Consider the following 21850-nt stretch of genomic DNA (forward strand, 5'->3'; position numbering starts at 1 on the left):
TAGTACGTGTACGTAGTAGTAGTGTGTAGTAGTAGTAGTGTGTGTACGTGTGTGTGTGTAGTGTGTGTAGTGTGTGTGTGTGTGTGTGTGTGTGTGTGTGTGTGTGTGTGTGTGTGTGTGTGTGTGTGTGTGTGTGTGTGTGTGTGTGTGTGTGTGTGTGTGTGTGTGTACTTATTTTGTCTCTCTTAAGATTACATACAAAGGTTCATTTTTCACATTATTGGATACACGTTTCAAATAAGAAAATTACTCATGCTATTCTGTGTTTTTTCTTGTTTTTGTATTAGATGGTTTCCATTGTTTCTTCAAATCATGTGCTCCCTTTCCAAGTCTATTAATTTATCATGTTTGACTAGAAGCACATTTTTGGCAATGACATTTACCCCCTTAAGTTGAATATGAAAAATGCATGTGCACATTAATATCAGAACAGCTCTTATGCTTATTTTTATTGTGTGTGTGCAGGACTCTAAATGCATCAAAATGTAACAAAAACAATGATTCAAATGAAGGATTTTATTGGATTTGAAGGCCTGTTATGGAAATATTTTTATAATATACTGGTTGTCATATTGGGGCAAATGGAAGTTTTGAATCTAAATTATTGAAAAATTCAAAAGAAATCATATTGACAAGTCAGATTTGGTGTGTTTCAGTGTCTGGGGAGTTGCATAACAATATCAGTCATATGGGGAATATGTGCGGCTTTCAGCAACAATAAACAAATTCATATTTATCTTCCTTTAATGTAGAAATGTGGGGTGTCTCTTTACTTGTAAAACCTGTGTGTGTGTGTGTGTGTGTGTGTGTGTGTGTGTGTGTGTGTGTGTGTGTGTGTGTGTGTGTGTGTGTGTGTGTGTGTGTGTGTGTGTGTGTGTGTGTGTGTGTGTGTGTGTGTGTGGTAACAGATGTCCACCCAGTGGCTGCTGGGACAGCACTTCACATTTTACATGTGTTAAGTGACAGTGATGGACAGCAGGTAGTCCTTTTTAATAATTCAATATATTTTAATCCTCTTTTCTCTTTCTATCTCTCACTAATTATCGGTTGGAAGCCAAATAGCACTGTTGATTTACATGATTACACAAATAGGGCAAATTTGAAAAAAGAAAAAACTGCATTGTATTTTTTCTCTCACACTTTGGTTTTATTTTTTGATTGAGATATCTCAGAGACACATGAACGCATACCAGGAGCATGTGCAAACATAAAAAACAATACATGGGTATTTTTTTTTCTGGGTTCTAAATATTACTCCATTTAAGAAAAAGAACAATCAGAAGGCAAAGAGAATGAGCCAGATCCAGCCAGCCACTCAGTCAGTCAGCCAGTCAGCCAGAGACAGAGACATTTCCCCAGCACCAGGATGCGGGTAAGTGAGCCTCAACTGACCAGAAATGATTTGCCTCTGTCTGTTAGACACGTAATGGAGTCATTTAACTAGTCAAATTAGGAGCCGGCGAGATGCCGCATGCTTCATTACTGGGTTCCAATGGGCACCGCTCTACATTTACGTCAGAAATGATTTCAGGCCAAATTAATGTTTTTATTGTCTTGTGGGGAAAAAAAATAAAAAAAGAATAGAGAAAGAAACACACAAAAAATACACAATGGCGACACAGGATGACTCTAACACAGGCATGTTTCGGTTCACGTGCACACATGGCTAGGAGCTGGAAATAAAGTAACACACAGGTTGTCTGCACACACTGTTGTCTGTCACACTCGATGTGCGGAGAGCCACACACACACACCAGAGCCGCACGTCTGGAAGATCAGCACCATCTAGAGGCATCAGGCACACATTGTACCTTTGGAGAAATGTGTCACGCAGCATGATTTGTGAATTCATATTTCCTTTTACACCTTTAAAGAAAAGGGGCAGTTACCTTTGTGCAACTTTTGTCCATGTTTGACAATCTATGAAGCATTTAGTATGTTTTTCACACAAAATCTGGTTAACACCTGTAAAACCAACTTGAAAAACTTGTGACAAAAAGTACTTTCTCCTTGGTTTTAATGGTCAATAGGCCCCATTCAAACCAAATGTAACCATAACAATGCAAAAACAAATACAAAATAATTGAGTTTATAGTTAAACTCTCCATGGCTTATCACATATTGATATATGTAAACGTTTGGTCAGGATTCTGCTTTGAAACCATTGATACATTTTCATGGCAGCAGACACATAATTAAATGAAATAAGTGATCCTTAAAAGTTCTTGTGAAGAACGTAGGATGCAACCACCCATGTTATTTGTGCGGCAATGACATGAAAAACCTAACCCATAAGAACATTTAGTAATGCGTCAAATTTGACCCTTTAGGAAAAACAGTATGCACAATCCCAATTGTATTTTGTATATTGAATATCACTTGTAAGATGGGGTGAAAGGTGAAAACGTGGCAGTTTGAAGCTAACTTCAGCAGCAGACAGGCAGAAAGTCTGCAGTGTGTGAGTGACAGCTCTTTAGCCCGGCTGCATCCAGCACTCACTCTCCTGACCTCTAAATCAGAACCAGGTGATGATGGAAATAGGAAATAGAATATATCCACTGGGGAGAGATCAAAGAGCGAGTGTGTGCGGGAGAGGAAGGACGGGGGGGTGGGGTGGGGGTTTAACATGTAGATCTGCTCCTCGTCGACAGGATGGTATGACTAGTAGGATTATTGATGAGAGGCAGAACACGGCCCTATGGGATTTGGAGTTTACATGTCCGGCAGGCCAACGAGACGCATTTACCGAGCTGGGATTTGAACCGTCAACTTTTTCGTGGTGAAGTTGCCTTTAATGGTCAGGTTCACTCTTTTCCTGCTGCCACTTTTTTTCTCAGGCTCCCCGCAGCTGCTTGTATTTATGTTATCACAGATTACAGCTGCATTGTTTGAAGTTGACTGACAGCCAGTGATATTTATGCTTATGCGCGAGTGTGTATTTGGATTCCTTTGTTTTTCACGAGGCACACACGCACGCAAGCATAAGCACACAGAGATGCACCGGTGTAATCATGCTGCACACATACCCAGCTGTGCACACACACACACACACACGCACACACACACACACACACACACACACACACACACACACACACACACACAGACACTCCCTGTCAGTCGCTGTTGTTCTTGACATTCTGTCGATATCATTGTGTCCAAAATCTCAGTTTGTTTGATGCGGCTCTTGACTGGCCGGCGCTCTTTGAGGCACACAGACACTTTGTTCTCAGACCCTGCACACATCTCTCCTCGTGTTTCTCATCGGCCGCTTTCAGACTTCTTTGCTGTCCCTCGGCGATAACCGGCAGGTTTCAGAGAGGCAACAAGGTCCGCTCAGTCTCAAATACAGACATGTTGATGTTAGTATACAAAAGTGAAGGCGTAAGTCATGTAAGATTAACTTATGACACAACACTTTATAATTATACTAAAATCACCCATGAATATTTGTACATTTTGAAAACTCTTGCTTTGGTTTTTGATGTAACGCTATTGTATTTTACTAATTTGTGACGTACTCTCTACTGAATCTAACAAATGGAGGGCTAGGGTTAGGGTTATGGGTAACCCAAAATAAATTTCTCCAAAACATATTCGCTTTTAGACCACATATTAATATGCTCTAAAACAGAAAAAAGCAAGACATCTCCATATTTGAGAGGCTAAATTACAAAGCATCTTCTGACACTTTTGCACAAATAATTTCTTCAATGACAATTGATCCAAAACCCTGGCGATTATGTTTCCATCAATCAACCACTGATTAGTTGACTTATCATCACAGCTTTATTGAACATAGTACACTTATATTGTATTTATTTGTTAAAGTATCTCTTAAAAAATTGTATTGTTCTATTTGATATCTCCGTCAGTGCTTGGCAATATAACATACTATTTTCCTAAGTATATCTGTGATGAACTTAAACTGGCTCTTATTTTCGGCCTGATCTATCAAACAACTTCTTTCCTGTCCGTTGGCTTGAACCAAACCTCCAAAGCATGACACGCTGTCTTTGTCTGTTCATGTAAATATACAAGTCTCCATGTCCGTGTGTTTAGAAAGATCAGTCTCAATACATGTCTCATCTGTTTGAATGCAGAGACGTACAGATTGATTTCTTCATCCATCTTTAGTCCAGCAGACCCGGCCTCTCACTCTCACCCCTCTCTCTCAGCTTCCCTCCCCCTTTCCTATCGAATAAACACAGGCATTTTATAGACACTGGCCCTGATGCTGAGATATTGTTTTTTACTCCCTCTGTTATGTATTGATCACCGGCTCGCCTGTTTATCTGCACAGGGTGGACACTTATAGATGAATACATGCACACATGTGAACATCGAGGCCTTTCATTTGGACAAGAGAGCATTGTTGCTGCAGAGGAGGAAAGGTGTGTGTGTGTGTGTGTGTGTGTCTGTCTGTCTGTCTGTCTGTCTGTCTGTCTGTCTGTCTGTCTGTCTGTCTGTCTGTCTGTCTGTGTGTGTGTGTGTGTGTGTGTGTGTGTGTGTGTGTGTGTGTGTGTGTGTCTGTCTGTCTGTCTGTCTGTCTGTCTGTCTGTCTGTCTGTCTGTCTGTCTGTCTGTCTGTCTGTCTGTCTGTCTGTCTGTCTGTGTGTGTGTGTGTGTGTGTGTGTGTGTGTGTGTGTGTGTGTGTGTGTGTGTGTGTGTGTGTGTGCGTGCGCGCGCGCGCGTGCGTGCGTGCGTGCGCGCGCGCGCGCGGGGACGGGACATTGGAACATTGATGTCTGACGACTGATTCCTTGTCATCTTATTATTACCCCTCCACTCTGCATGGGGGCACCGTGTTGTTGTCGCATGTTTTTGTGCATAGTTAAACTACTCAAGCAATGACTCCATCGCTAATTATAGCTTTCCACTTGAGCGGCGACACAGAGACACGGGCTCTTGTGTTAACTTCTCTGGTGTTGTGGTTTTCAAATACATGCCTTTACTGTGTAGCCTAGATCTGGACTGTATGTGTTTTACCTGCCGTAGTACACTGGTAAAAATGTGATTTTTCACATTTGCAGTTGTACAGATAATGTGAATAACATGTCACTTCTTTAAAAGGGGCTTGTGTTGTTGGTTAAGTTGCTTTTTTGTTATACTATTCATGCACAACACAACTGATTCCCTCAGTTGATACACTATGCTCAATTTCTTAATAAAAAATCCAAGGAAATGTACTTTTAAATCAGTGTTATTGTTGTTGGCGCTGTGTATTTTATACATTCCAATTTAAATATTATAGAATATTTCAATAGAGTGGTAAAATGAAAGATGAAAGCTGATAATAAAGTCGTTATTAAAGTACAAAGGCAATTTTGCCATTTCCTTTTCCTGCTTCTTTATACTTATTTGATCTGAATAAGAAATCCTTTATTCGTCCCACTGCAGGGAAACTCACATTGTTACAGCAAATGGGAAAACACATATAAAAAGGCCGAATAAATTAAGTAAACATGTCAAATAAAGTTGCAAAGATTTGTATACCCCTACACCCTTTTTCCCCCTGACACAATGAGGATACTTCTTCTCATCCCTACTTTTTTCTCTTATAAATCTCATTGTGTGCCATAAATCAGTCTGGCACACAATGTAAAACACGTTATAGATGCCAGTAGTAGCTGCCAGTCTTGGTGGTCGGCTGTTTGTTTGTGGTAATTACACTAATGTCTACGAATGAAGGTGATAATGATGTATTGATGTTACAATGCTACACCTTGTACATTTACCAATCACAGGTTTGCTGTAGTTATTGCAATTTGATATAGAACCACCGTCCTAACCAAGGAACCTTTGAAGATCCCTCTCTTTTCTGGGTGGAGCAGTGGCTGAATACATGGTTGGGTACGAGCGCCGATCGAGTCCTGGCTCGGTCGCCCGCTCTGTCCAGAAGGCAACTCCGCAGGACGTTAGCCGGCTCAGCATTCTGGGATAGCTGCCCAGGGGTCCCGGATGACCTCAAGAGTTAAAAGCAAACAGCGGGAGAGATAGACGAAGGCATGGAGGAAGCATGGAAACTGACAGAGAGACAGAGAAAGGAGGGTTTGAGGTATGTGGAGGAAGCCAGACACGGGGGAAGGAGATGGGAGAGAGATGGGGGGTGGGAGGTTTTTGAGAAAGATAGAGGAACTGGAGAAAGGTACGACAGGACAGTATGTGTTGTGGCTCATGACCATTCATTCATAAAGCATACAATGATATTTTGGTGCGAATTATGTCGTTTGTTTGTCCTTTTCCTGTCTCAACATCGTAACGCCCACATGCACAAAGTGAGATCAGTAAATAAATGGTATTCCAAGAACTTGAGCAAACCCTAAACTAAGGGCCAATCCAACACATTTGGGAATGAACTAGCAGTGTATGCTAAATGTACATGTCTGACATTGTGGGAAAGAGTGTTCATAATATTTATAATATTGGCAAAAGGCTTCCCGTCTATTAATGGCAGTAATTCTTTAAATATTGGGATGATGACTTCCTGGAAGGCATTCATGTTGCACATCTAAAACGTTTTGGAGGTATTTGTGTAAAGAATAAAACACTTTCACTTCTACACATACTAGACTTTTTCTTCAGACATCGATAAGGCATGGAATGGGGTGTCTGTTGGACCCTTCCTGTTGAAGTACTATGGTAACTTTACTTAATCGTAACATTTTGTTTGCCTAAGAATGTCCAGCGATTGCTCCAACCTCTCGTTTCACTTCTAGTTCCAAAAAACCCAAGATGGGCATCGCCAAATCCCCAGACTCAAGGCTTCAATGGGTGACATCACAATCACAACCTCCAATTCTCATAAACACATCATGTTGAGCCATAGCTCGAACTTCTAGTGTCACTTTTCTTTTCAAACAACCAAGATGGCGTCTGCCATAACCCCAATCTCTAGAATTCAATTGATGTCGTCTCAATGACCAAGTCCACTTGTTGTATACGGTCCATAGGGCTTAGAAACATCAAATGGAAGAATGAAGGAATGAGAGGTTTACCAGACAAACTTAAAAGTCTGTGTGTGTGTGTGTGTGTGTGTGTGTGTGTGTGGGTGTGGGTGTGGGTGTGTGTGTCGTGTGTGTCAAATCTGTCATTTCCCCTCATTGGCTGCCCCACCCGCTTTCCCACAGTGGTCTTCTCCTTGGCCCGATAATGACGCTTAAGAAGGTAATGGTGTAAATGAAAGCTGCCCCCCCCCCACCCCCCTTTTTCTGCATGTCTCTCTGCCTCTCTCTCTCTGGGGAACAAAGAGGCCTTATTATACCTCGCTGTCAGCATCGCTCTGTGACTCACCACTGTACAATCACTGTTTTCAGCAGCACTATCAGCATGGGGTAAATGGAGAGAGAGAGTGAGAGAGCGGGCGAGACAGGTAGACAGAGAATGGGATCGTCTATCTCCAGTGGCAGTATTCAACACTAGTTATCCAGAAGTGCTTTTTTAGTTTGAAGCGCATTTGTTGCAAATATCTTTTATGCAGACTTTTTTCTTTTCTTTTTTTCTAACAGCTCGAACAGGCAGTATAATTTATTTGCGTTCACATGACACACACAGGAACACACACACTCCTTAAGTCGAGAGATATCTTCTTATTGGGGAATCTTTCAATAAATCAATGTGACTTTAAACACATTTCCCAGGCGACGCGGCTGACCTGATAAGAAGTGAACTAATCTCTTTTGAGGCTGCCGGGAGAGCTTTGAACCAAATCTACTGTGCATCTATCACCAAGGTTATTTGTCAATGGCTGCTAATCCCAGGTAAATTTCCCTGGTTTTATATCAGGGGTTCTCATGTCTGAAGTTTCTCGGCCTTGGGAAAATAAGAGAGCAGGCTTACAGAAAGTAGGGGAACAAAAGAAATGTTATGGATTTCAGCAGCAAAACAATGGCTCAGGCAGGGAAGGGGGGAGGCAGAGGGGTTCAGAGACGGAAGACGGCTATTATTTGCTCTCTATGCATCAAAATTAGAAGTTGCATTTATCTTTGTGAAATCGTTCTTTTGTATCCAATTTTGTAAAACATAAAACTATTGAAGAAAAGTTTGATTATTTTTCTCCCTTTTGCATATTTTTGTGTAAAAATTATATTCTTTTTTTTACTGACCACAGCATTTTTGGGAATATTAGTCTGTACCAAATTTAACATTTACAGAAAATGTACACTTTCATCAATTTGAGGTTATTTTCCGTTAATTTAAAATAAAAATACTTTCTTTCCCCTTAAACTCTTTCAATGGAGGAGCAATGTGTAAAACTTCTTTTTTTTTAAGCATTGACATATAAAATAAAAATGGAGCATTAAAAAAAAAAGAATATAATTATGGATCACCCAATGGTTTTGTGGAAAAGCTGAGTATTTCCTATACACTTACAAAATCTGTGGGAACATGTTGGCAAGTGGTTGCAGTGCCAAACAACTTCCTTTACTACATGTTTTCAAAGTTTTAACATCATCTGTCATGTCTGCACCGCCGAGGTCAAAGCGGAGATCTTTGTTCACATCTGAGTAATTTATTAGCTCCCAATTAACAGAGCAAACAAACTAATGATTGCGACGGACGCCTGGTCCTTTAATTTTGGAAATAACGCTTCACCTTTTACAGGCGGCATCGCCCCACCGGGCGCTTTGTGTGGAGATAAATTATTGATCGGACACATTACCCAAAGTGGGAAGTTTCTGTCTTTGCCATTTCTTGCGCTGTGCAAGTAAAGAAACCTTTCTTTAATTTCCTTTTTTTTCATATTCATCCCCCGTTTTTGTTCCTTTTCTTTCTTTTTCACCCCCCCCTTCTCCATGTGCACAGAAGATCATGGAAAATCTTTTTGCCATATCTGTCATCTGTCACGCTCTCTGATGAACAGTTTTGATCTCCGGCTCGTCTGTTTACGGCCGTTGTCAAGCGAAAAGAATCGTAGCCGTAAGTGCTTACACCAGCGCGTAAATAGTTTGACGTGTGGCTCCGTAACAAAGTTGCAGGAGTAAATAAGGAACCAAACAAACGCGCTGCGTTGCAATTAAGTCCTACGTCTGCATTATGAAATGTTTGGAGCAGCATGATTTCTGCTCACATTTCCCCAGGTCTTGCTATCAAAAGTGTGTGTTCCTTTGTTCCAGAGAGGGATCAAAGGGTAAGCACGGAGCATTATGGATAGCACTCGGCTACACACACACTGTGGGACAGAGGAACGTGGAATATAATGTGAAAGTGCTCAATTCTTCCATCGTGAGGTCATGGTGTTAGGTCACAGTGAGAGGATTAACACACTTTCACAGCTGAATGGAAACAGGCTTACAGTATTAAAATAAAAATATATACAGCCGTAAAACATCCCTTTTTCATTTACCTGTAGTACCATAGTAGCATTAGTTTGATATTTACTCTCTTATTTGACATTTTCGATCCTCTATGAGACATTTGGAACATTTGGCTGCCTTACATAAGTTAGCAATGACTGTATTACTATTAGAATACATAAAACATAACAATCTACTAATAAGAAGGAGAAAGACCCACTTTGTTTCCAGTGGAAAGTTTTCAAGATAAGTCCCAAAAAAGAGATTTTAATCTCACAGAGGCCTTTTGTGGTTCAATAAAGTTAGGTTTAATTAGGAATGCACTATTGTGAATGTGTTGTTTCTGGTAATATGAAATGATTAGGAAAGCACAGTCAATACGCACTTGAAAGGAACTTTGAACAGAGAAAGATTGTTGCCTATTAATACAAAGTTAACTGACATTTTAGAAAATTCAATATGTACCATAGCTACTGGAAAAGGGATCCAGAAAGAGTCACCTTTACAATGAATTGTATTTGTTCCTTTATTTGTTTTTTGTAATATATACATTTTTCTAATTCTGAGGTAAAACAATCACATATGTTCGTGTCATTGTAATAATAGCATAAGAAACCACTTTGAAAGTTTAGATATATTGCATTTTCGATACATTTGAATGACTCACAGTTGATTTAACACTGCTTTAGATTTTCCACAATTTGGGACATTTTGGAATGAAATCAGCTTGATCTATTGATCAAATGTTCCCCGACACCACTGCAGTAGCTGCTCAATGTTGACGCATTAAAACCCCCAAAAAGTGGACTTAATATACAAATAACAATATAATATAGCCTCAATAAACCCGTACAAAGTAAACGTTATTTTTGTATTCGGACAGCTCAGAGACACATCAGCTTTACTGAGAAGGACAGACATAAGGAAAGGACAGAGTGAGACACTCAGAGGAGAAATGGAGAAAGAGCGAGGGATCGGGAGAAGGCGAAGATGAGGAGGAAGTGGAGGGGTGTGGGGGGGGGGGCTGATCTTGGAAAGGTTTAGTATATCATAATTATCCCGTTAAGTAACGGCGGAGCGGCCTCCCCGGGGGAATTCGTCTTAAATGGAAGATTTGCAAGGAGAACGGGTCAGAGAAAAAAACGGCTTCCAGTCGGCAGGAAATCCTGTTTACATTTACATAATCATATCAACACTCACTCCTGCTCCTTCTTCTTCGTCTCTTTCTTTTGGGTGCCTTTTCAAAAAAACAGGGGAAAGAGACAAACGAGGGAGGGCTTAAGGCTGCTGCTTGTCGACGTTTGTTGTTTTATTTCCTTAAAAGTGCTGCCAGCGTTGTAGAGATTGCCAAGTTTTTTAAAATCTCTTGCCAGCACCTCCAACCTCCTCTCAACATCTCTCTTTCCGCCTCGTAATGTTCTCTTTAAGTAGACCTTTTGGCCTCTTTCCCTCGTTTGGCATGTTGGAGGAAGAAGAAGAAGAAGAAGAAGAAGAAGAAGAAGAAGAAGAAGAAGAAGAAGAAGAGCATAAATAAGGGATGGCGTGCCCGGCTGTGTGAGTCTTAATTGAGATCTGCTAAGAGCACGCAGCAGATGTTTGTAGCAGCAACTGTTGAATCACCAGAGACCGCTGAGAGCCTGTGAAACCACGTTAAAAAGAAGCCAGGTGCTCCACTTGTTTTCATTTCTCACTGCCTCTGTCTCTTTTCTCGCTCTTTAAACCATGGAAACACTGAAGTGGAGATGAGGAGGGAAAAAATAAAAGAAATGAGAAACAAATATATGGGTCAGCATTGGAGAAGAGAAGGACAGCTCGAGGTCATCAAACTGGAATCTCTATAACTACCCATTTATTTATTTTGAATGTATTCCAATCGTCCCAAATGAACAAATATTTGAATTATATAATATTGCAAGATGTACTTATTAGGTTATCTGCGAGGCAAAGCCATTCTTCACAAAAAATGTTGTGCGATTTACTATTTCTGTAGTCTTAGGAGCTCTGACTACTATTTATTTATTTTCAAATTAATTTGGTTAGGTTTGAGGAATCAAGTGATTTTGAACTACGAAGGGGTCAACATTTTCCAAAAACTATATTCAGTCCCCCGTAATGTTGAATTAAAGTCCTCAAAGTGACTTAAACACCAACCGGTTTCCCTCTGCTAGAAATCACCTGTCCCCAGGTAACACTTCATCTGAGGCAATGTGATTAAACTACACTGTATTTACAAAATAAGCCCAGTGCGATCATGAAATAAAGTCGAATAAAATCCCTGAACTAGATTTTGACACGTTTGGGGTGCAAAGTCATTGCAGTAAATGTAATTAAGTACAATCATTTGATCGACAGTTAACCTGGGAATTTAGGGACCACACACACTGAACTAGAATAAGAACACTCAGTGACTTAGTTTTAATATATTATTGTATATTATTTATTCACCACGAGAAAGCTGGGAAACAGGTTCTCTGTTATTATAAATGAAAATGATGATAGCTGAGGCTACTCCTGCCTATCTTCATAACGTCCTTCCATAAAGACTTGGTCTATGTTCACCTCTGTATTGTTTCCTGGACGTTTCACTAATGCTACAGTTCAAAAGTTGACCTTCCACTGAAGCCACTGACTGGTGAGCTTTTAGGAAGACTCACCAGTATCCCCATTTAATGAAAGGCCTAATATTTTGGCTTCATTATTTCAGGTTGGGATTTATGATCACTGTCTGACTTTATGAGTGGCTATCATACACTTTAGGAGGGCAACACACTTACCGCTGCCCTATATATGCACATTGCCCTATATAATATCACCCTATTTGGTTCCGTCTCGTCCTCCTGTGTCTGCTGTACATACATCCTCCACACTGTGTCATCACACTCCTTTTGTCTTTCCTCCTCTTCTTCTTCTTCTTCTTCTGTCCCAGTAAAATGAACGGGTTTGGGGATACATTTCAATGGCCGATTAACAGACTCCTTCTTCCTTCCCATGTCCCATCTGGCTTAATGCCACACTGAATTAGTAACCAGATATGTCACCAGCACGGTGCTGGTACGGATAACACCACACGCTTCTGGGAGGGCCGTGGCTCGCAGATTAGCGCCTAAAATTAATACAATTGACTCGCAGGAAGGCCGTCTTCTCTCTTGTGTTTTGTAGTTTACTGGTGATGCACTACAAAACCAACGAGAAGTTTGCAAGAGCCTGGAAAGGAAAGACTTAATAAGTGTGTGTTAAGAGAAGAAGGTCCTGATATTAGTACATCATATTGGTTTGCTGCCCAATGTTTAATCCTGATGCTTCACAAAATCATATTTGGGTAAACACTTTCTTAAACTTGTCAATAACTAAAAGCATTATTGTTCGATTAAATCATAGACATTTTTGGGTTTTAACGTCAAAACCAAACCCTAACCCTATCAGTCGAGAAGTTCACAAAGGCAGATAAAGGAAATACTTAAAGAGTGTGTGTTTGTGTTAGGACAAGAATGTCTAGATATTGCTACCACTTAGTGATTTAGTACCCAATGTATAATCCAACTGGTTTACATATTTAAAATTCAGGTTAAAACGATGTAAAAGGTCTCCCAAACTTAGAAGAAAAAGGTTTATTGTTGGATTAAATACTAGACATTTCATGGTTTTTACTTCAAAATCGAGAAGAAGTTTGCGAGGACTTCTATACTACATATAGACTTACTACTCTACTTACTACCCAATGTATAATCCTGCTGTTCTTAGTTATAATAGTAACAATAGAAGATAATTGTTGGTATTTCTTTAAACACAGCTGTTCAGTTATCACAGAGACGAATCGCAGCAAACACACAAAGAGGTCCTGTACTGTATATTGAATTTAATTGAATTGAATCCATAAAGAAAGTCTTTAAAGTGAGATTTGAAAGGAAGCTGGATCTATCTTTGCTGTTAAGGCAGATTGTAGGACATGCACACACACATTACAGCTGAAGGCACCGATACAAACATCCAGTGTCCTGGACTCTAGCTTTCGTCCATATCTCAGTGAATAAGGGGGATGTTAGAGTTCATGTTAACAAAGCATATTTTTGTGTAGATGAGATGACCTCAACTATTCCCTGAACAAAAGCATATTTTTCAGAAAAGTATGAACAACATTGGAACTCTAGAGCTTAAATCCTTGATTTCCTTGTGAGAACATGAAGACAACACTGAGTTATAAAGAGACAACAAATAAGGAAAGATGAAGAAAAAGTTCTCCAAAATACCAGCCTTCATTTGACTGTGATAGAACCGGGCCACATGGGTAATCTGGGACTTTAATGATTTATTTCCCTCTTTCTCTCTTTTACATTAGACTACAGCCTTTTTCAAAGCACAGTGTGTCACAAGCATTTAAGACGTGGCCCTTTTTCCCCTGCACATTCCAACGCCATTATGTTACATTGTTGCCGAATAAAAGGCTGTATTATGTTCCAGCCCCCCCAGTAAAAGGGCAGAAGTGGACCCAGTTTTTATCTGCTGAACGAATCAATCAGGATTATGTCAGCTGAAAAGAATCACAGACAGCCGTCGCCAGGCACTGTGTGTGTGTGTGTGTGTGTGTGTGTGTGTGTGTGTGTGTGTGTGTGTGTGTGTTGTGGTCGTTGTGTGTGTGTGTGTGGTGTGTGTGGTGTGTGTGTGTGTGTTGTGTGTGTGTGTGTGTTATGTGTGTGTGTGTATATCCCCTTCTCTGTGTGAAAAGGGATGGAAATTTGCATGGAAAGGAAGCACTTGTCGGGTTATGAACGTGCCCGACAAAGAGTCATTCGGGGTCTAAAAAGCAAGATGAGGATTGTTTTTCTATTTATGTATTTATCCACCTCCCGCCCACCCCCCTCAACCAAGCCTTCTCTCCTCCTCATTGGGAGGATTGGAAGGCGCACTAATTATCATTTCAGCAGAGACTGATTAGGGAGATCAAACGGGATCGAATTGCAATTTCCTTCCATTAATTTGCCAGGGGGTTGTTTAGAGTGCCATTCACTATGGCTCTGACATTCCTACGGCACCAAAATCCCAACACCAAGACACCCATACAAAGCAAACATAGTGAAGAGGGAAGAAAATAACTCCAGGCACTACACCCAACAACCAGAACGGAGAAGAGAAAGAAGGGAAGAATGGATGATGGAGAAGAGGCTTAAGAGGAAGGGAGTGAGGGAGGGAAAAGATGGGACAGGGGTTTGGCAACAGAGAGGGAGAAGAGTTATTCAGTTAAAAGGCCAATGGGTTTTGTGAGTGTAAGGCCATCATTTGAAAAGGGGGATGATCATTAGAAGTACTATTTTTCTTGTGTGGAAATCTGTGCTGAAACAGAGAAAGTCATGGAGGGACACTGGCAGATATTGGCAGCGTGGCAGTTTAAGCTTGGTCCCTTCTCAAAACCCTAGACACAACTTTCAGATGCTAACATGCAAGCTAACACACTAATGGACAAGACCACACAATACAGCGATCAAGATCACAAAGACCAAGAATCAAACATTGTGGAGGGTAACTCGATTACAAAGATTAGCCTGATGGTGCCAGGCCCTGGATTGGTCAAACTATTTTACCCTTGGGCTAACCCTAATCCTAACTCTAACCCTAAACCTAACCCTAACCCTCAAACTAAACCAATATGGCAACTCAACGTTTTTTTGTTATATTTCTAAAATAGTTCAACCCATTTTTGGGTAGAATTAAGCCATGCAAACACTGTGTCTGTCTTCATTTTAAAAACCGACAACGGTTAGTTTAGAAGTTTTTTCAGGAATATCGAGAGTCAGCAAGTAGCGCTGGATGGTTATTCCGAGACAGCTAATACAATAAGATGCCTCATCCAGTTTGCACTCTCATGCTTTCTGTCATGTCATAATCTGGGTTGTTTTTTTCTTATATAAATAAAGCGCCCCAAGAAGACAGTCTACAACAGGTTCTAGAATTCATAAAATAAAAGAGGTGCCCTTTTAAACCGAGGCCACTAAAACATGAATGTGATCTAATATATTTGCAGTCCTTTTGATGGTATATCTCCTAAATCAACATCCTGTAATACTTCCTTGATCGTATCCCCCTGTTAGGATTCAACTTAGAATTTTAGGGCCAAATGCAAAAAAAGGCAGAACATAAACAGGCGAGGCTGTATCTGGCAGCTAACAAAGTTCGATGTTTCCATTAAAAGATCAAAGAGACTGGAGGTGGATATCTGGAAGATTAGCGGGGGAACAGCGAAGCGAAGGGGCAGATTGAAGCGTGCGGATGAGGTTGTGATTGTTTCAGCACGTCAGATGAGAGAAATGTCAAAGAGAATGTGAGAGATGACCTCTGTGTTCATCGCCCATTAATGACCCTGCAGCTCCCAGCTTCATTTTCCCTCTCATCAAAAACATTAAAAAAAAACATTTCCTCCTGTCTCCAATAGTCATTTCCCCCGCATTGTATTTATGTATTGAAAAAAAAGGTAATAGATCAAGCACATTCCATTATTCTCTTATAAGATCATTAGCAAATATAATTAGATATGAAAGAAAGTAATTTGGAGAGGAGAGGGGAGAAAAGCGCTATCAGGCAGAGAAGACAGATTGTAGCATCAGAGTGTTTGGGCTTAAATTGCTCAGCGGAGGTATTATCAAGCCGGCAATCTTTTAGCCTCAGAAATAGTTTTGGAGACAGAGAGCGAAAGATAGAAAAGAGGCCACTAACATTCACTTCATTGTGTTCCCCCCCGACTGCAATCATTCTCTTTTACATTTCCTCTGAATCCTTCCATCCTGTCATACGCATCACCTCGTTCTCGACCCCGAGAGTTTGCAGGAAAACAAAAACCGAGTTTATAAAAAGACAGACGCGAGAAAAAAACACATTATCACAGACAACAGAAAACAGGTAACCTTCTTTACCCACCTCTTCGCACATATTGATTCGGCTTTTGTATTATTTTCGCGACTTTAAAAAACAGAAATAACACAGAAGTTGCGCGCTGCCTTGAAGTTGCTTCGCGAGGAACCTTGCCACGTCTCGTCTCTTCTCCCGCTCACTCTCCACCTGCAGTTCTTCTTCACTCTTTGTTGCACCTTAACACCACACTATGTTTGTTTAATAGGGATCTGAGCGGAAAGCAGACAGAGAGCACAACAATCCTGCTGCGTTCCACCACAAATTTGATTTTTTTTTTTTTTTTAACTCTCACCCTTTCTTCTTCTTTAGTAGTGTTTTGAGAGATTGGGTGCAGGGGAGGGGTGGATGTGGATTTTTCTAGTCTTTTGTGCGAATCACAGGGAATGGTAACTATAAACATCCTGTATTCATTAAAACCATCTAAAAATAAAAAATTTGGGGGAGGGAGGGAGGTGGTGCTCACTTCCTTCTTCGCCGCTCCTCCTCGGTGTATACAAGCGGGCCGTGTTATGCCTGGTGCCGCTCATATTTACATATTTATAAATACTGGGCTGTACAATGAGACGGGGCTGTGCCAAGAACAACACTTTCTGCTAGTGGAGGGCCCGGATGCCTGGGAGAGGGAACAAAGGAGCCCCAGCCACCTTCAGCGGCTCACTCAGGGTTCACACAGATTTGCACACTCACTGCTGAAGTCCATATGTAGAGAGGATGACACGATGCACGGCTACCAGGCGGCCTGTGATGCCTGGGGGCTCTTGTCTTTTTACATTAGAGCGAAATACAGTGCGGTATCAAGTTACATTTGATAGATATCTGACAACGGAAATGGAGGATTCCAGTGAAATCCTCTTTAATCGTCATTCTAGTATTAGGAGCAGTGGGTTATTATACAGCACCAGTGGTGTCCTGCTTAAGGATACTTTGACAGTGCCTAAGGGGGAAACTGGTACCTTTCTGAAGTACCAGTCCACAGTCCGTACTTGCTTGCAACTAGGGCGAGAAATCTCAGACTCTTTTTTCTTTTAAACTGGAGAAATAAGAACAGGTTATATGTGTGAACTGACCGTTTCCAACACCCTATAATGCCATTTCAACAGCGTGAACTGAAGTTGAACCCAAAATGTCAGCTCAGGGTAGCGCCACTTTAAAATACCTATCGACCTTCAAAAATCTATATTAGCTAAACCCTCATGCTCATCAAAAATTGAAATAACTAGAAAGGGCACTCGGAGTGCGATCAAGGCCGCCTCCATAAGTGAAAAATAAAGTGTTTATGGGCTCCGTGATTCGGATCTGCTCCAAAAATGGTAAGGGTGCTTCTTGGACCATGAATAAATCAGGCCAGTAACTTTTGTGTCATCAGGATAACAGACAAACTTAAAACATAATCTTATTGGCAAGGATTATAAATAGACAGAAGCACAAGTTAGGGGTTAGGGTTAGCTACAAATTGCATTTGCTATATTATTCCAAAAAATGCCCTACAACACCATACTAGTCTCATGAAGCAGAGAGTATTTCACTGCAGAAATACCAGCTTTACTTCATCTGCGTTTGTTGTCTAGTGCTTTCACAGACTGCTATTAATGTCAGGTGATGCCTACGAGAACACACACTTACTCACACACACACACACACACACACACACACACACACACACACACACACACACACACACACACACACACACACACACACACACACACATAGTCCCAAGGCGGTCCAAACACATGCTCAGAGTGCAGTGGTATGCAATTGTTCCATCCTCCTACCCATTTATCCATTCTGTTAAGCATGACACATGTATTAACAGTGGATGGATCCTGGAGCTGTGCGTCCTCACACCATATGTTCCCAGGTCCTATCCTCTCCAATAAGCACCCGTCTCAAACGGCTATATCGCAACCAACCACAAGAGGGCAAACTTACTCTGTCACATATGGACATGCACTTTAGATTTAATGTTGGCTTTAATATGAGAAAATCATAGTTAGATTATCAAATTGAGGTATATTTTTGTCAATATCAAACTGCCATTTCGTACGTGCATGTAGCACGCTTAGCATATTTGAAGTGAACACATAGATAAGACTCGCATTCGTGTGATAAATGAATGCCAGGCAGGTTTTCTGTGTCTGCGAGGTGCATCTGCCGCCTGCCCGAATGGGAAATTAAAAACTGTGAGGGGAAGTTATGCTAAATCTATAAAGTTGGCCAGGAAATCTCTCCCCCTTCGCAGTGGCAGTTGTTTGGGGAGAAGGAGCACCGTGCTTAAATAATAACATTCCAGGTGGCTTAGTTAATGAACAGTGAAAATCAAATATGGGGCCTAATCTGGAGCTCGTTACGGGAAGTTTCTTTACAGGGAAGTCAAAGGCAGGAAGTGCCCTTGGGGAGAGAGAGATACTTTTGAAGCTTCAAAACAAGAAAACTTTATTTTGGGTTCATTTGGTATCTTGGCTTTTAGATGTAATGTCCTATTAGATGTTAGGGACAAGAATAAATAAGTGAGGTCTAATAGTGGCTTGCTGCTCTCAAGTTTTACAGTTAGAGAGTTCAGGCCTATATTTTATTTGTATTATGACTTCTAATACAGACATTTTAAAAGTGCATCTCCCTCAATAGAGAAATACATGTCTGAGTATATGCAGAGTATGCTTAGCTGTGGCATCGACGTCTTATTTACTGCCTTAGCTTGCCATCTTGTGGTGAAAGTTGGTCATGAAAACATATCCTTAGGAATTCTAATGTGTGTTACTTGGATATAAAAGAAACAAACCTCCATGTACATACTGTATTCTCACATCTAGTCATGTTAATGGTGCTTGGTATGATCTAGGTTACTATAAACGTGCATTAGGTATACGACTCGAACTTAAGTTTAATCAAAATCTCTACCAATAACATTTCAATAAATACAGCCATTTGTAATTATACTTAAGTGTAATTGGAAGTATCTGAAGCGGAGCATTCAAAGCAGAAACCATATGAGACAAACAGAGTAAATGTTTGCAGCGATGTTGGAGTTGTTCCCTCCACGCACCGACAGCCCGAGAGTTATTACCCGGCGCTGAATCTAAGAGATGTTTTATCATGATATAGCTCTTTATTTTCCCTCTGTTACGGCGCCACTTCCTTTCATTTTCATATCCATTTCCGTCCTCGCGCAAGCACAGCTCAAATAAACCTGTGTTTTAATTTGGTTTTGTCAGATTCATAACGCCACTTTAAAAGAACATGACATGCAAATGTGTTCGCTGGTGTTTTATTGCAAAATAATTTTCGAAAGAAGTTGCTGAGGGAATGAAAGTGTAGAAAAAGACATGGGGGGTGGGGGCAAGTTGTATTATTTAGTGGCCGCTGCGTGGGGCCTAATTACAGTTATGCATTTCTTACTGTCTCACCGAGTCTTAAAAACTTTTTTTATTAGATTTACTCACTTCGTTCTCACCCACTGTCACACTTCCTGTCACACTTATTGAGCCAAGCAACTTGATTGTAACAAGTAGGAAAGTACTCCAGTTGTCGTAACCGTAATGTGTTAGTGTCTCGTATCATTTTAGAAATGATTATTTCACTGAGCACACCATCACAATATCAATGTACGCTGCTGTGTACAGAAGATGCAGAAATACAATTAGAAAGAACTAATGGTAGATTTCTGCAGTAGAAGATCTGCTGAGCTTGCTTTTTTGAAGGAGCAGCCTTTTACCTTTCTAATAGTTTCGTAGGTAAGATAATAACAGGAACACCCTACCATGCGATCCAGTTCAATAGATCTGCATTAAGATGGTAATACTGATTGTCTCAGAGAAGTGAATTAAACTGGATATAGGTGTAACCCATGTAGTTGTTGTACCTGAATGTATTTCATTTTGAAGTGTTCCTGTTTTATTGTTAACATAGAAACACGTATCATCAGTATATACGCATTTACGGCATAACGGATCCAATGATTTAAACGTGGCACTGTGAGCTGGAGGTTTTTCTGTTGCTGGTCCTGGTGTTTTACATTGTTAATCACAACTAATACAATACATAATCTGAATTTGATTTAGACATTTTAAAGGGACGGTTCACTCAAAAATTAACAATGTTTGGCTTATATCTATGCTGATACTTTTGGTTTCATTTGTCCAGGATTGGAGATACCCTTTTTTGGTAACTAAAGTCACAACTGAAAGTCAATATGCCAATACAATGGAGGTGAATTTCTATTATATTCAAAACTCTATTTACATGTTTTGTTCTCTCCCTGTAATTAGGGTTAATCCATGGACTAGTTTTAACTGGGAATACTACTTAACAAAAAAACTGTCCCAATGAAAACGGTTGCCAGTGTTACATGTTACTTGTGCAGTGCAGTCAGTCAATGGATTATCCAGCATTTGTTCACCTCCACTGTATTTGTGTATGGACTAAGAACCTAGACAAATTTGACTAAACCGGTTGTTATGACTAGAAATGCATGTAATACTTTTTATTGCTTTGTAATTTTGTTGAAACGACCTTTTAAAGTCTTTAAAATGTAATACATTTTGACAAAATTAGCAATTACCCATGGTGAAAATCTTAATCATACCCATGCATTGGCCCTACTGACCATATGATGCATTGCTGAAGGTGTGTGTGTGTGTGTTTTGGAGGGGTCGGTGTGTTGGGTCCGTGGTGCTAATCTCCCTCTTGTTCTCTTATTGGCTGTAGTGCATCTCTGGGTAGGAGAGGAGGACCAGCCAATGACCCACGACCCCGCGCTGACCCACGACCCCAACCATCTTAACAACGACCTTAACCACCCTAACAACCATAACCTAGGCGACCCCGAGGGGCTGGACGCCCACGCTGTAAACAAAGACTAACGGCCCCACACCGGAGCAAGGCAGGATGATGAGGAGGATGATGATGAAGGCGATGGTGGTGAGGAGAATGAAGGATAAATTAAGGAGTACAGTATAACAAAGACTTTATTTAAGATGAAAAAAAAAACCACATACTACCGTCAGAGTCAAGAGAAGGCGAGAACTATATGAAGGAACAGTTTTCCTTTGGGGACGGATTATTGAGACGCTCGGACACTAAACCAAGTGACGGCACATTCCCTGTTGTGTCTCCTGTGGTCTGAATGCCCCCTTGTCTTTGTTGTCTTTCTCTCTTATACGATGTTTGTTTTTCTTTCTTTTGATGAAACTACCTGTCTGATTAGCACTTCCTGTAACTGGCACCGCCTACTCTTATACATTCCTTGAGCTAGAGACGTTTTTTTTTCTCCAAATTATGACTAAAGTGTAGTGCTTGATCAAATGCTTTCAAAGACTCCTGTCGAATGAAGAAGATTTCACGAGTCCACGGACCACCATTGTATTATACCTGGAATGTATTCTACTGTAAAATAGAAACTTTACCGGGCTGCTGACGGAGACTGAGCACACTTACTGTCAGACCAGCCCCCTTCTTGCTCTCCTATCAGCTGGCATTGAGTGACCATTAACGTCCAATGACCATCATTGATTATGGTCATCGACGGACAGGGCACCATATGACAATCTACGATGCAAGAAGTTGACTCTTGATGATGGTGGTGCTAATGATGATTGTGAAGGAGACAGAATATGAAACTGCCCTAAATGTACTTATGATACTATACCCCCCCCC

General features: G+C 40.7%; 1 protein-coding gene across 3 annotated transcripts in view; it reads left to right on the forward strand.

Moving 5' to 3' along the window:
- Nucleotides 1–21839, forward strand: part of znf536 (zinc finger protein 536) — a 207258-nt gene extending 185419 nt beyond the window's left edge. For all 3 annotated transcript variants that reach the window (XM_010776893.1, XM_010776894.1, XM_010776895.1), the window contains one exon: nt 20903–21839. In XM_010776893.1, the coding sequence (XP_010775195.1) occupies nt 20903–21057 (155 nt within the window). In that variant the 3' untranslated portion in view covers nt 21058–21839. The remainder of the gene's footprint in view (nt 1–20902) is intronic.
- Nucleotides 21840–21850: the final 11 nt, after the last annotated feature.

The sequence above is a fragment of the Notothenia coriiceps genome, unplaced genomic scaffold (genome assembly GCF_000735185.1).
Source record: "Notothenia coriiceps isolate Sejong01 unplaced genomic scaffold, NC01 NC01_scaffold00017409, whole genome shotgun sequence".
NCBI lineage: Eukaryota > Metazoa > Chordata > Actinopteri > Perciformes > Nototheniidae > Notothenia > Notothenia coriiceps.